Genomic DNA, 12,430 nt, shown 5'->3' with positions numbered 1-12,430 from the left:
CTCGAGCACCTACCCACAATGCAATTTGACCACCAACAGTTCAGGCTCAGTTTCCTGTGTGCTGTGTTTCTCGCAGCTAATGTCGCCTCAGGCAGAGAAAAGCAGACAACAGAGGTCTTGCACGCTTTCCTGACACGCTCAGCAAGTTCTCAGGTTTGACACCGTTTTGTTTGCAGTCGCATACGAGCTTTTTCAAGTTTCTCTGTGAGGGTTTTGTCATATCCATCCATTTTCTTCTGCTTATCCTATCAGGATCACAGAGAGGCTGGAGCTTCCCCCAGCTGCAATAGGGTGAGAGACGGGGTCCATCTTAGACATGTCGCCATTCCTTAGCTTGTAACATTAACATCAGTTAATTAACGGGTTTGTATTTTGAATTAAAAATGTACTTTTAGCTGCTCCTGTTGCAAAACCCCCAAAAGTTTTTGATTCTTAACTATTGAACAGATAAAGGAAGCTAAAATGTTTCACCATATACTCAAATATAATGATAATAACTTTACTTAGACGCCCACGCCTGGTGAACTTTGGATTACAAGCCTGTAAAATGAATGAATATGAAAGCATGCCACCATTCAAAAGAAGAATGCAAAGATGATCAACAGGATGTAACAGATGTAAACATACAGTCACAGACAAGCAAGTGAACTCAAGACAGACTACCTCTACATCCCAGAAGTCCAAACAAGTCTGTGTACACTTGGTGACACATTGCCGTGCGATGCTTCAGTACAATTGTGACTCACTGATCAGTCCTCGTTATCACAGCCGCTGATAGAGAAACTACTGACACAGACTTGAAGCATGTGCCGGGGTGTATAATGAGCATCTGATTGTGTAAGTGTAATGTTGACAAAATCATTAGCAAGAAATGCTTATCCCTTGACAAGTCAGACTCAGAAGCAGCTGGAAAATGGTGATGTTTATAAGGTTTTTCATCTTTTCGCCCCATTAGAGACTGAACTTTGATTTTTATGTGTAGTGCAAGTATTCTGGTAGTCTCTAAATGTTACTAACGTCAAAGCCAGCTAATCTTGAGCCAGCAGGCCTGTCTGAATAACTCAGAAGCCCTGGGAGTCTGTCTCTATCCTTTAACCTCCTGCTGCTTTAAATCCTGGACAAAACAGTTCTATTGATGTGATTTCAAATTAAGTGGGTTCTCCTAACAACTTTTGCATTAACGATATTGAAATTCGATGCCGGAGTAATGTCACCACTATGTTCTGACACAAACAAACCTGTTCAAAGCTGTTAAATAAGAGAACTGGTCATCATCAGAAGTGTGCACATCTTTGGGTCTTGACAGTCCTGCTGCTGCTGGCATTATCTAAAGACTCACACTGCCCTGCAAGGAATAGCGACAACAGTGTGCTAGCCTCATAAATTAGCCTTCGTGCATGCCAAGCTGATGTAAACAAACTGTAAGAGACCACCGGCATCAAAATCAAAACTTTTTTCTTCTTGGTAAAGAGCAGCGGCCTTCACGCCATATTTTAACAATAGATGTGTTGTGGCTACCTGAAGCAGTCCAGTAAAAGCTGGCATTTGTCCTGGACTGTCAGAGTGAAATGTTGCCCTTATGTCAGCTCTCAGTAAACTCTCTGACTGTGATGGACGGGCCCTCTCGTGGTCTCCTGAGATCTAACACACTGTAAGATACACTGAGGCTTAGATCAGCCTCTGGAGTGCTTTAAAATCCTGGAAGCATCTCCTGGCTTCTTGCTGCCAGGTTTCAGTAAATGGTGAAGTTCAGAGAGTTTGACGCCTGGTTGAAAAGTACTTCAGGCAGCAGTGGAAGAAATACTCATATCTTTACATGAGAAAAAGTTGCTATTTGGTGTACTACTTAAGCAAGGGTACTAATTAAGAAGAGGGATGTGACAGTTTTAGGTTAGCATTAACACCTATGTATTATTGGGGGGGGGGGGGGGGGGGTTATGTCTCTGAGTGGTAGAGAGGGAGCTATTGTTTACTGTATTGTCAGAGATTCCCAATCTAAGGTTTTATTTGTTGACTTTATATTTTTAAAAATGTGAATGACTTTAATGCATTACTAACAGTTTTTATCCCTGATACATGTCATGGGCCCTGAATCTTTTTCCTTGAAATGGCCATAAAGCCAAAACTCAAACTGAGAAACAAATTAAATGAAAGTACAAATAGCAGTGCTTACGTAAATAAACTTTCCATCAGTGAAGATTGGAAGGTTGTTGGTTTCTTTTGGTTCTTGGCTTACTTACATTTTGGAATTAGACTGAATTCTGGCTTGTGTCCCGCACTGTTGTTCCTTTGAATCCTGTCAGTCTGTCCATCCAACGGGTGGGTCAGTTCAGAAAGTTCCAACAAAAACTGGTCATCTGGCAAAATAAGTGGAACCCAACTCAACTTTTGTTTCAACGCAACACAACCTCAACGAACCTAGACTGATGCTGGCCAATCACATACAGATAATAGCTGGTAGATTGTTCTATAACGTCAATAGTCTGCTACAATGTGAATTTCCAACATTAACCTCATGATTACAACAGAGAAAGAAACAAAGAAAGATGCTGGTGTAACAACCATTATTCAATTCAATTCAATTTTATTTAAATAGTGTCAAATCACAATAACAGGTGCTTTCTATTGTAAAGTAAAGACAATAATACAGAGAAAACACCAACATTCAAATGACCACCTATGAGCAAGCACTTGGTGACAGTGGGAAGGAAAAACTCAATTTTAGCAGGAAGAAACCTCAGGAAGAAAATTATGCAGTGAGTTTTCTGGGATTTTTTATTCTTTCCTTGTAGCAGCATACTGCCACAAGTGCAGCCTTGTGTGTCGTTTTACTCCAGGCCTTTAGCCTTGCATGAACTGCTGTCACTGCAAATACTTAAGCCCTTGATCCACTGGGATTCTTCCAGTTCACATCTGAACTCCACTACCAACTGTGGTCATCATTCATCAATGTTTCTGTGCATGACTGTGTAACCTTGTGCTTCTAAGCCAACTCCATGGTCCTCTTTGTTGGTTATCTGTCGCTCTAATGTTTCATCAGTTCGCTCTCTCAATGAGTTTCCTTCACTGTAACATTCTTGTTTTTCCACCCCAAGTCCTTAACTTGGCAATGAAACTTGTGCCTGACACAAACTCATCTTTCTGAAGAAAAAAAAGGTAATCCAGAAAGCGTCCAATTAGATCACAGAGCAATAGATCCATCCATCAGTTTGTTTCCGCTGCTTATCTAGGTCTGGATTGCATGGACAGCAAGATGCCCAGAGCTGCCCAGAGGAACTGGTGGAGGTCACTGGCAGGAGGCCAGTGACCTCCACCAGTTCCTCTGGGCAGAGAGTGAGGTGTTACCAAGCTAGCTGAGATGCATGATCTCTCCGGTGTGTCTTTCCCAGGGTCTCCACTAATTTGGATATGCCTACAACACCTCACAGAGTCTACCTGATCAGATGCCTAAACCACCTTAACTGGGTCTTTTCAATATGAGAGTCCTTCTCACTCTAGTGGAGAACCCCAACACAATTTGGAGGATGATTGTTTCCACAACTTGTATCCAACATCTCATTCTTTAAGTCACTATCAGCAGCTCGTGGCCGTAGGTGAGTGAGTCTTCCAACAGAAGACTATAGTAAATCAACAGCTTTGCTTTCAGGTTCAGGTCTCTCTTAATCATGCCAGTCTGCTACAATATCTGAATAATATCTGTCAACAATATCTGCCAATCTTCTGCCCCCTTCTTCCCTCACTTGTGATATACATGAATTACTCAAAACTCTGCTCCTTTCCAACTGTGAACCATGAGGTCAGACTTGGAAGTGCAAAATGTTCCTCCAGCTGCTTTGCATTTGGCTGCACATTGCCCTAGTACAAGCTGAAGGTCATTGTTCAGTGAAGAACCACATTGTCAGAAGAACAACATCACTCCAAAATTCAAAGACTCAGGCTACCAAAACCAGTACCCTATTATATACTCAGTACATTAGCCTATGCAGTCCAAAAACTTATGAACAAAAGCCCTGGCGAAGTAACTTACTGCCCAATACTTTATAATCCTCAAACACCCCCTACAAGTCCAAGAAAGACATGTAGAAAGTTTTGTAAACACCCATGCACCCTCAAATATCCTCAAGAGAGGTCCGGTGTTCCATGACCAAGAAGGAAACCACATTGTTCGTCCAGAATCTGAGGTTGATCTCAAAGATGGACTCTTCTCTCCAGTAGTCTGCACTTCCCAAGGGAGCCGAGTGTGATATCCCTAAATCTGAAATACACCTCCAAAAGCCAATTTATGGGTAGGGGGACACCCACCCCAGTTTGAAGGGCACAGTCCGCAACATCCATGCAGTGTTGCAGATGCATGTCAACCCAAGAACATCCAGAGCTTTAAAGGATTAGGTGGAGCTGATCATTCCAAGGGGTAAAATCACTGGAGAGCAAACTCTGCCTCCTCTCCAGAGGGTGCTGGGGCTGAGGGTTGTTTTTCTATAGACTTCTATAAAACTAGAAGGCATTTTAGAACCAGAAGAATTGCATTCATCTTTAATACTGTCTATGGCGGTGGGCTGTTATCTGTTTTTTTGCCTCAGATCTTTTGCTGAGGCACCAACTGCACCTAAACCAAAACGTTTTATGTCGTTAGAATGAGGCTGACATGGACATTTATTTTATGTGTTATATGTGAGAATGTCCATTCTGACTCACCCCAGTATTTACAGGAGTTCATCTGTAAAACCACTTTTGCAAATTATAAGCGCAGGTGTTTCTTGGAATATCAGTTCTGAAACTACCAGATAACTTCTTAAAGGGGGCATTGCTTCATCTACTAAGATTGAGCATCAAGATAGTTTTTTGCAGGCTGATAGAGATAGACTACAACAGAATTTGCATGACGTAGCATGAACATTAAATTAAAGGTCTTTTAAATCAAACAGACTGCCTTATCAGTCTCTGCATGGGATTTAAAACAGACGCTGTAGCAGAGAGAAACACATGTCCACGTTAAGCAGTTTCACTGATCAAGCTGATATGAGCTATGAGAACCGAGCTGGAACGTATCCCCTCCTAGAGGTGCTGCTGCAACCTGTCAGGAACCATACTTACTCAGTCTTTTCATGTTGTCATTAAAACTATCAATGTGTGATGCTGCTTTCATGAAGAAGGTAACTAGCAATGATCAGACAACATGTAATTTGTTGGGATGTGGATGTTTTGGAAACAGATGATATAAATTGTTTTGCATTTCTTTGGTTTTGCGATCTGTGTTGGGACCATCTCTGCTAAGAGAAGAATGAAGAAGAAAGAAATCGAAAGCAAAGAGCAGAGGAGTGACTGATTGCAGGGCACACAACCAAATGGGAACCAGAGACTGTGAGTTGTCAGCGCTGCTACAGATTTATAGTTTACCTGCTACCCTGGGATCTGCCACACATACACCTGGTCAGAACAGAACAAAAGAGGGGGGGGAGATGTGAAAAGGTTTGTGCACGGAGTCAGAGGTCAAACGGTGTGATAGGATTAGTAATAGATGCCTACAAAGATGATAAGAGATGGAGAGGGCTGGCTCTGGGGCAAAAACAGCAACTTCAGCTGGGTCTTATTTAGATCAGCCTTTTGTACTCTGGAGCCCTGTGCGCCCGCCTGTGCATCTGCCCTCCGCATGTTGGACAGCACTGGGTGGGTTTTTCTGCCTTTTCTACCTTTACTCACACACTGCCCTATTTCTTTCTCCAGAGTGTAAGAGCTGAAACTGTCTTTTCAAGGAGGGTATTTATTCTTTTTTTCTGATTTAAAAATGACTTAAATCAGTTAATGATGACTTCCTATTGAATTTGATTCTGAAATTAAAACCGATAGTGAAATAAAAGGTATAATAATGCATAATATGGGACAAAGATATTAGAAGCACCCTGTTCAATTAGTTAGAGTTATAGACTCTGAAGGCTGATCCTGAACATCAGGAAGGCAAAAGTTATCCAGCATCTGCAACAAGCTCATTTCCCCTTTCATTATTAAAGTTTCGTCACAGCTTAAACTAAAGAAATACTGAGTCATTGAAGGAAAACTCACAAAAAAGTGTTTAAGAGGCGAAATATTAACCAAACTGGGCATTCTCAAAGCAACACTTTCCATTTGCTGAACAGGACAAATATTTGGATTTCCAACCTACAGCAGATGCATCACAACTCTTGAGTACCACACAAACATGCAAACATACTCAACTACTTAGTGTTGGATTGGATCTCTAGAAAGCCTTTACTGTCCTTGTTCTCTGCGAAATACAACAAATTTAGGAGTGCAACTCCCAAATGGTGCATTAAAGCACCAGCAACTGTGAAACACTAACAATAACTTCCCATGTCTAATCAACACACACACACACACACAACATATCCTGCTGATATTCTGCTGGTCGCATCACAGCCCTCGGGTTTGAAGACTTAAAGCTCTGATCTTATTAATGTGGTCTGGCTCGCCACAGGCAGCTTGTGGACAGCAGTATATGAAACCACTGAGTGTAACTGACAGACACAGATGACAGAACATGCCCAGTCTACAAGTTAACACACCGCAGAGCTCCTAACTGTTACTTTGACTCAGGTCTGGTCTGAATTAGATCCTCTCATCCCTTCTGCAGACCGCATCCCTGATTTAACCCCAACACCTGGATAAACCTCAACTGGTCATTTCTGAATCCCAGAATCGGTGCCTTTTTATTGGCTTGTTGGTCAGCTGGTCTCTGCTCTTTATCTCTTCTATGCTCTCTTATATTCATCACTGAGTTAAGTTAAGAGGAGATGCAAATGGGCATATCCCACCTGTACAGAGTTAGCTCTTGGGGGGCCTGCAGACAAGACTTTTCCTGAACACATCTGCAAAATCTTTATGGATATGTCAAATAAATTTTTAACATTCAACCCACTTAAAGACTGCTAAATGGTTGCTCATATTAATTGTGACCAACGTTTCTAACAAAGAGATCAGGTCATCTAAGACGCACAGCTTTGACTATGCGCTAACAGCTTGCTCACCCATTTGGTGTTTAAACCTTCTGTTTGTGAAGGGCAGCCAATTAGAAGAAGGATGGGTTAAAGGGAGAGCATTTTTCAAATTGTGGGTCAACTGAGGACCTCTACCAAGTCCCAATTTAAGATAAATAGGAATTACTGTGAACTCTGAATCATTCAGAGCTGTTCTAATAGAGTCCAGGAATAAAAAAAGAAAAAGAATGGCGCACCTTTTAAAGACCGACTGATCTGACTACGTAATGTTTTATCTACAGGGAATGGTGGAAGTATAATGCATAAAAGCTAGGTGGCAGGTGTATGTGTGTTTGTGTGTGTGGTCAGATCTTGGCAGTCAGTCACTGGTGGTGAGATATGAGGCTTAACTGGCTTTATCTTAGATGGTACTGAAAGGCCACACTGGCTGCCAGACGTTATGAAGGTATAACTGCTTGAGAAGAAGTATATCCAGATGTGTGCTGGTGTGCACGCTAATGGCCCTCAGTTACTCTCAGATTAGCGAACACACCACCCACCCACACACACACACACACACACACACACACACACACACACGCACGCACGCACGCACGCACGCACGCACACGCACACACACACACACACACACACACAGCCCAGCAAACAAACACATAAAAGTACTGTCAAAAGAATCTCCTCAGGCTCCCTCACAGGAAGGCCCCATTAAAGTGTGTGCATTGATTAGAAAAAAAAAGTCTGCCCTGTGGCTCCCGATAGCCATCTCCTCCCCTCATTGGGTTTCTACTCAAGCTGCAAGCTGGGCAGCTCCAAGTCTATAACTGCACCCCCCAGGGGGAAACACTATAATGGAGTTAAGGAACCTCTTTAAGCTCCAGATAAAGAAAATTTACCCATACTTAATGCCAGATTCCCCATGTTGCTTGTGGGCACATATATATTAGCATGCTGTGTTTTAAATGTGTTTAGTAATGGAAAAAATGGACAAGTAGAGGGATTCATGTGCATTCAAACAACAGAGAGTAAGAGTCTCTCATAAAACATTAAGGTGTAACTCAGCTGGTCTTAGAGAAACACAAATCTGAAAATTCATGTCCTTTTTATACACAGACTAATCTTGCATTAAGTAAAGGGGGAGGTGTCAGTCAGTTAAAAGAACTTCCCATCCTGAAGACAGAAAAAGTGTTGAATCATTATTAGCATTTCCTCTATGCTGCCAAAGACTGCCATAAACCATTCACTTCCTGATGGCACAATTATTAATGTTGGTAATAAGTAGCATAGGTAACATTTTCAGAGGAGCCTGACTTTAATGAGCAGCCTCACTCGCATCTGCCACACAAGCAATACTATGTCTTACATGGGAATTCGACTGAGAGCCTGTCTTTCCCCTTGCAGTTGAAGCAATCTCATCATGACGTTATAATGTAGATAGATGGCTCTGACCTGGCAGACTATGCTCCATAACTGCTAATGGAAGAGAAAAGCAATATTTTACTTCTTGTGCAATTCTGCTGGCAGTCAGTCTGAATTACAAGGCTGTGGACCAAGACCGCCTTTGCTTTGTATTGATCTGTCCGAAAGCAGCACATCTAAGACAGTGAGAGAAACAGCGTACCAGATATGCATCATGTTAGTGGCAAAACAATGTCTCTCACCCTTTCACCAGCTCTCTTGAACCTATAATTTCAGTGGCTCTAATCAGCCATAGGATCAGCCTTGATCTCCACTTGACCTGGAAACCTTAATAAATTGCACTCTTTGATTGACACCACATTTGTACACTATACTTTTTCCCAGTGGCCCAATAAGTTTGTGGCTTATCTTTTTTTTTTTTGACTTCTCATTTTTGAGCACAGTCACAGTGTGGAGGAGTCATGAGATTTCCTTTAGCATAGCTAGACTTTCCCATGCGTGAACAAGCATGGGAACCACTTAGTATAAAGTTCTGTCTTCACACTGAGCTAACATTTTAAAATCTGATCCTATTGTCAATGTTTCTCAATAGGAACAACAAACAGGCCAGAGGGAGCAAAACTAGCTCCGGTTAAACACTCAGCGACGGCAGTGTGTGCAGCAGTCCCTCTCCCTGTGAGGGATAAACACTGTGTCGTGGCCCGATCTGTTTACGAGTTCGCCTCTGGCCGGCCAGGGTCGCAGAGGTTTTGTGTGTGTGTGTGTGTGTGTGTGTGTGTGTGTGTGTGTGTGTGTGTGTGTGTGTGTGTGCGAGAGAGTGTTGGGGAATGTGTGATAGAGGGATTACAGGCGAGCTAGCCGTCGCTTTCATGAGGAAAAAAACAAACACAAGCAGAATGCTAGACCTGCTCAATGCATAGCGTTTATGGTTGGGAAATTAAGTTTTGGGGCTTGGCAGACTCATTCTCTCATCAATGCACAGTGTTGATGAGCTTCAGTCTAGGATGACCAGACAGAACAAATAAAATGTGGGGCAAAAAGTAACCTGTGTACACCCACTGTGGGGGGTTGTTGCTAATAATCAGAGGTTAACAAATAAGTTAACAAATAAACTAGAGATGGCACGATACCACTTTTTTATGTCCGATACCAATACCGATATCATAAATTTGGATATCTGCCGATACCGATATGAATCCGATATAGTGTTTTTTAATCAACAAAACTGTTTTTTAAAATATCTTGCTGCATTTTGCAAGTCTGCAAGTTCATACTCAAGTTTAAAACAACAACTACACTAAAGCTATTCTGTTATACCTGTATACAAAAAAAATATTTCATAGTTCAGCAATACTGATCAATCTAATAAACTTAGACCTACACCATCCTCCCTATTCTGGTATTTTAAAGAGTACTTAGCATAAATATTAAGCAACCTAACTAATAGTGTTCCAACTCCCAGCAACAACAAAAATAAATAAATAAAAAATAGGGAACCACCCCTCACGCTCCACCTCATGATGCTTAATCGACGTAATCAACCTTAATTTGATGCAGTGTGAAAAAAAATGCACAGAAATCAATTATTTTTCAAGAAATATTAAATAGATTCAACATCTTTCTTCAACAAAATTGCAGACTGCACAGATAGTACCTTCCCAAAGGAAAATGTACTATAGCTTACTAGGGTATATATATTAGACTTAATAGTCACTATATACAGTAATTGACTTCTATTCATTTTACATCAAATTAAAACTTTGGGTGTCAGATAATTATTTATTAAAAGCTAGACATTTTAAATGAGAATAAGAAAGAAAAGTATGTCTTTGTGCCCCCTTTTCCCAGTTAATGCCCTATCGGCCCCCCTGGCTAAACTTTGCTAGATCCGCCCCTGCACAGTTACCAGCGTCAGCTACGTAGGAAAAGATCCTCGAGTAGAAAGTAATATTAAATACATTCTAACAACAGCTTATCAAGCTTAAACGTTCTGCTGTTGTTCAGCCGCTGGTTTCCTCTTTCTGGTGCAAAGTGGGCCAAAAACAAACAAGAGAGACGGAGTCGCGACAGAAAAGCCGATCAGCTGATCATTAAGCAGTTTCATGATTGAAGTAGCAGCCGGAGAGCGAGAGGCAGTCGCTTGTTAAGCTTAACGCAGGAATGCTTTACAAACATTCAGAGATGGACTTACACACTTGCTTTACTTCTCTCGGGGATAACTTTGTCGGAGATGAAATGCCAGGTTGCTAGCGAAGCTCCAAATGCTATCCAGACCACCGACAGGTCCCGCATGCCACAGCCGCTCTATCACGTGATGCATACTGCTCCGAGGTTCTGAGGTGAGTTACGGTGTGTTGCAAGTTTTGTGAGGTGCTTTCGTGATATTTAATGGATCGGATTACATTTTTTATTTTTCTCCGATATCCGATCCAGTAATTTAGGTCAGTATCGGACCGATACCGATACATAATATCGGATCGGTCCATCTCTAAAATAAACACACATACACAAACAATGCAGGTGTTCTCTTGTTCTCTGGAGACCATCTATCCTCTGTTTCCTTTGTTCTGATTTTCTCTTTTATCTCTTCTTTCCCGGCAGATTTGTCTTTTTTTGTTCACCTGTCATATTCCACCTTTTCCCTGAATGACGCATGTTGAACCCCTCGGAGAGGCGAGCCGAAGTCGTACCAGCCCTCCTGGCAGTGCTCAGCTCTGGCTCCTGATTTTGCAGCTGTTCCCTGGAACCCAACTCGAAGCCGGTTTTACCGCCCTTCTAGGGAACGTGGAGCGGCCTGGGATACATGCTTCTGAACTTACCCACAGGGATGTTTCACAAGAGGCCAGCTGGGAAGTCAGTGGGAGCCAATAGGAAGGTGAGGGGGGTTGAAGGAGAGGGTCAATACCAGAATCCGAAGAGAGTTAAGAGAAAGAATTGGAATGGGTAACGGATGGAGAAAGATTAAAGAAGCTTTGCTTCTGGTTCTGGTTTGTGTGTGAGGAAAACCAGAAAAGATGGTGAGTTAGATGACGCACTTTTGATTTTGTTGTCATAAATGTATAATGACAGCTTCATTTTTTCACGTTTTTAAGCCATTTCATAAGCATGCAACAGTCAGCAGGACAACAGCTCACTTCAGAATGCAACCAGAACTTTTCATATGTATCTCCTCTCACTGCGGTGGGATGGGGCAGGGTGTCACCTCTGAGCAAGAAGGTCCTCGGTTCAAACTCACTGGCACACTGGAGCCCTTCAGTGTGGACTTTACATGCTCGCCACTATGTAAGTGCCCCAACATGGGGTAACTTTTATATGCTTTCACCATGACTTTTACCTCTACAGTAAAAAAAAAAAGTGTACTATAAGCACAATGAAATGGACTGGCCTTTTGTATTCAGTGAAACAAAGCATTTTTTTTCCCTTTCTTTGACTCTGAATTCATGCAGACAGGGTTTATGCACGATTTAAAAAACATCACATTGCAACAAACTGAAACTAAAGTACATTCAGCTGGTCAATAAAGAGGGCACGGTTCTACAATGTGGCCCATACTGTACTGATCACAGCTGTGTTATATTGCTGGTGAGAGAGCGACCCCTACTGGAAAGTTATGTCTTTACAATTTTCAAACATTCTGAGTTGCTTTGGTGCAATTCTCAAATTCTGTGCATCATCCTACTGTTATGACAATTGTGAAATATCAATGATTTGGGGGGGGGGGGGGTTAATCAATCCAATTTTTTATGACTTAACCAATCAACTTTTTCCTTAATGGTATGACCTCATTGTTTTGTATTTCTGACCGATTAGTAGTATTAAAAATTCAAATGTTTTGGTCCTCCCAGGGACACCAGTGCATGGGCGTAACTTTGTGCTGAACATTGGGGTGAACAACTTTCTGAGATGTGAACTTCAGAAATGTGCCAGACATACAGTCCTGTGAAAAAAATCTATTTGCATGTTTATAATTGTCATGGCTACTGAACGGACCCACGCGCAGACAGTTCTTTCAAGGAAACAAA

The 12,430-nt window shown here is 41.9% G+C and overlaps 2 protein-coding genes across 8 annotated transcripts in view; one reads left to right on the top strand and one right to left on the bottom strand.

Moving 5' to 3' along the window:
* The window catches only part of LOC309697573 (protein Wnt-2b), a 30,150-nt gene extending 19,407 nt beyond the window's left edge, over positions 1-10,743 (bottom strand). For 2 of the 4 annotated variants that reach the window (XM_082519572.1, XM_082519576.1), the window contains exons 1-2: positions 10,600-10,686; positions 2,241-2,357 (exon numbers count right to left, since the gene is read on the bottom strand). Coding sequence is in view for 2 of the 4 variants with exons in the window: in XM_082519576.1 (XP_082375702.1) it covers positions 2,241-2,242 (2 nt within the window). In the remaining 2 variants the exon portion in view is untranslated. Of the gene's footprint in view, positions 1-2,240; positions 2,358-10,599 lie in introns of all 4 variants that reach the window. The other 2 variants (XM_082519575.1, XM_082519574.1) reach the window with 2 other exon arrangements.
* The window catches only part of fkbpl (FKBP prolyl isomerase like), a 50,558-nt gene that overhangs the window by 33,594 nt on the left and 4,534 nt on the right, over positions 1-12,430 (top strand). Inside the window, exons 1-2 of one of the 4 annotated variants that reach the window (XM_082519579.1) lie at positions 10,681-10,747; positions 11,010-11,283. The gene's annotated coding sequence lies outside the window, so the exon portion shown is untranslated. The other 3 variants (XM_082519580.1, XM_082519581.1, XM_082519578.1) reach the window with 3 other exon arrangements.

The sequence above is a fragment of the Aulonocara stuartgranti genome (genome assembly GCF_965226115.1).
Source record: "Aulonocara stuartgranti genome assembly, chromosome: 20".
Lineage (NCBI taxonomy): Eukaryota > Metazoa > Chordata > Actinopteri > Cichliformes > Cichlidae > Aulonocara > Aulonocara stuartgranti.
The sequence above is the reverse complement of the archived record's forward strand: the minus strand, read 5'-3'. Positions and strand labels throughout refer to the sequence as shown.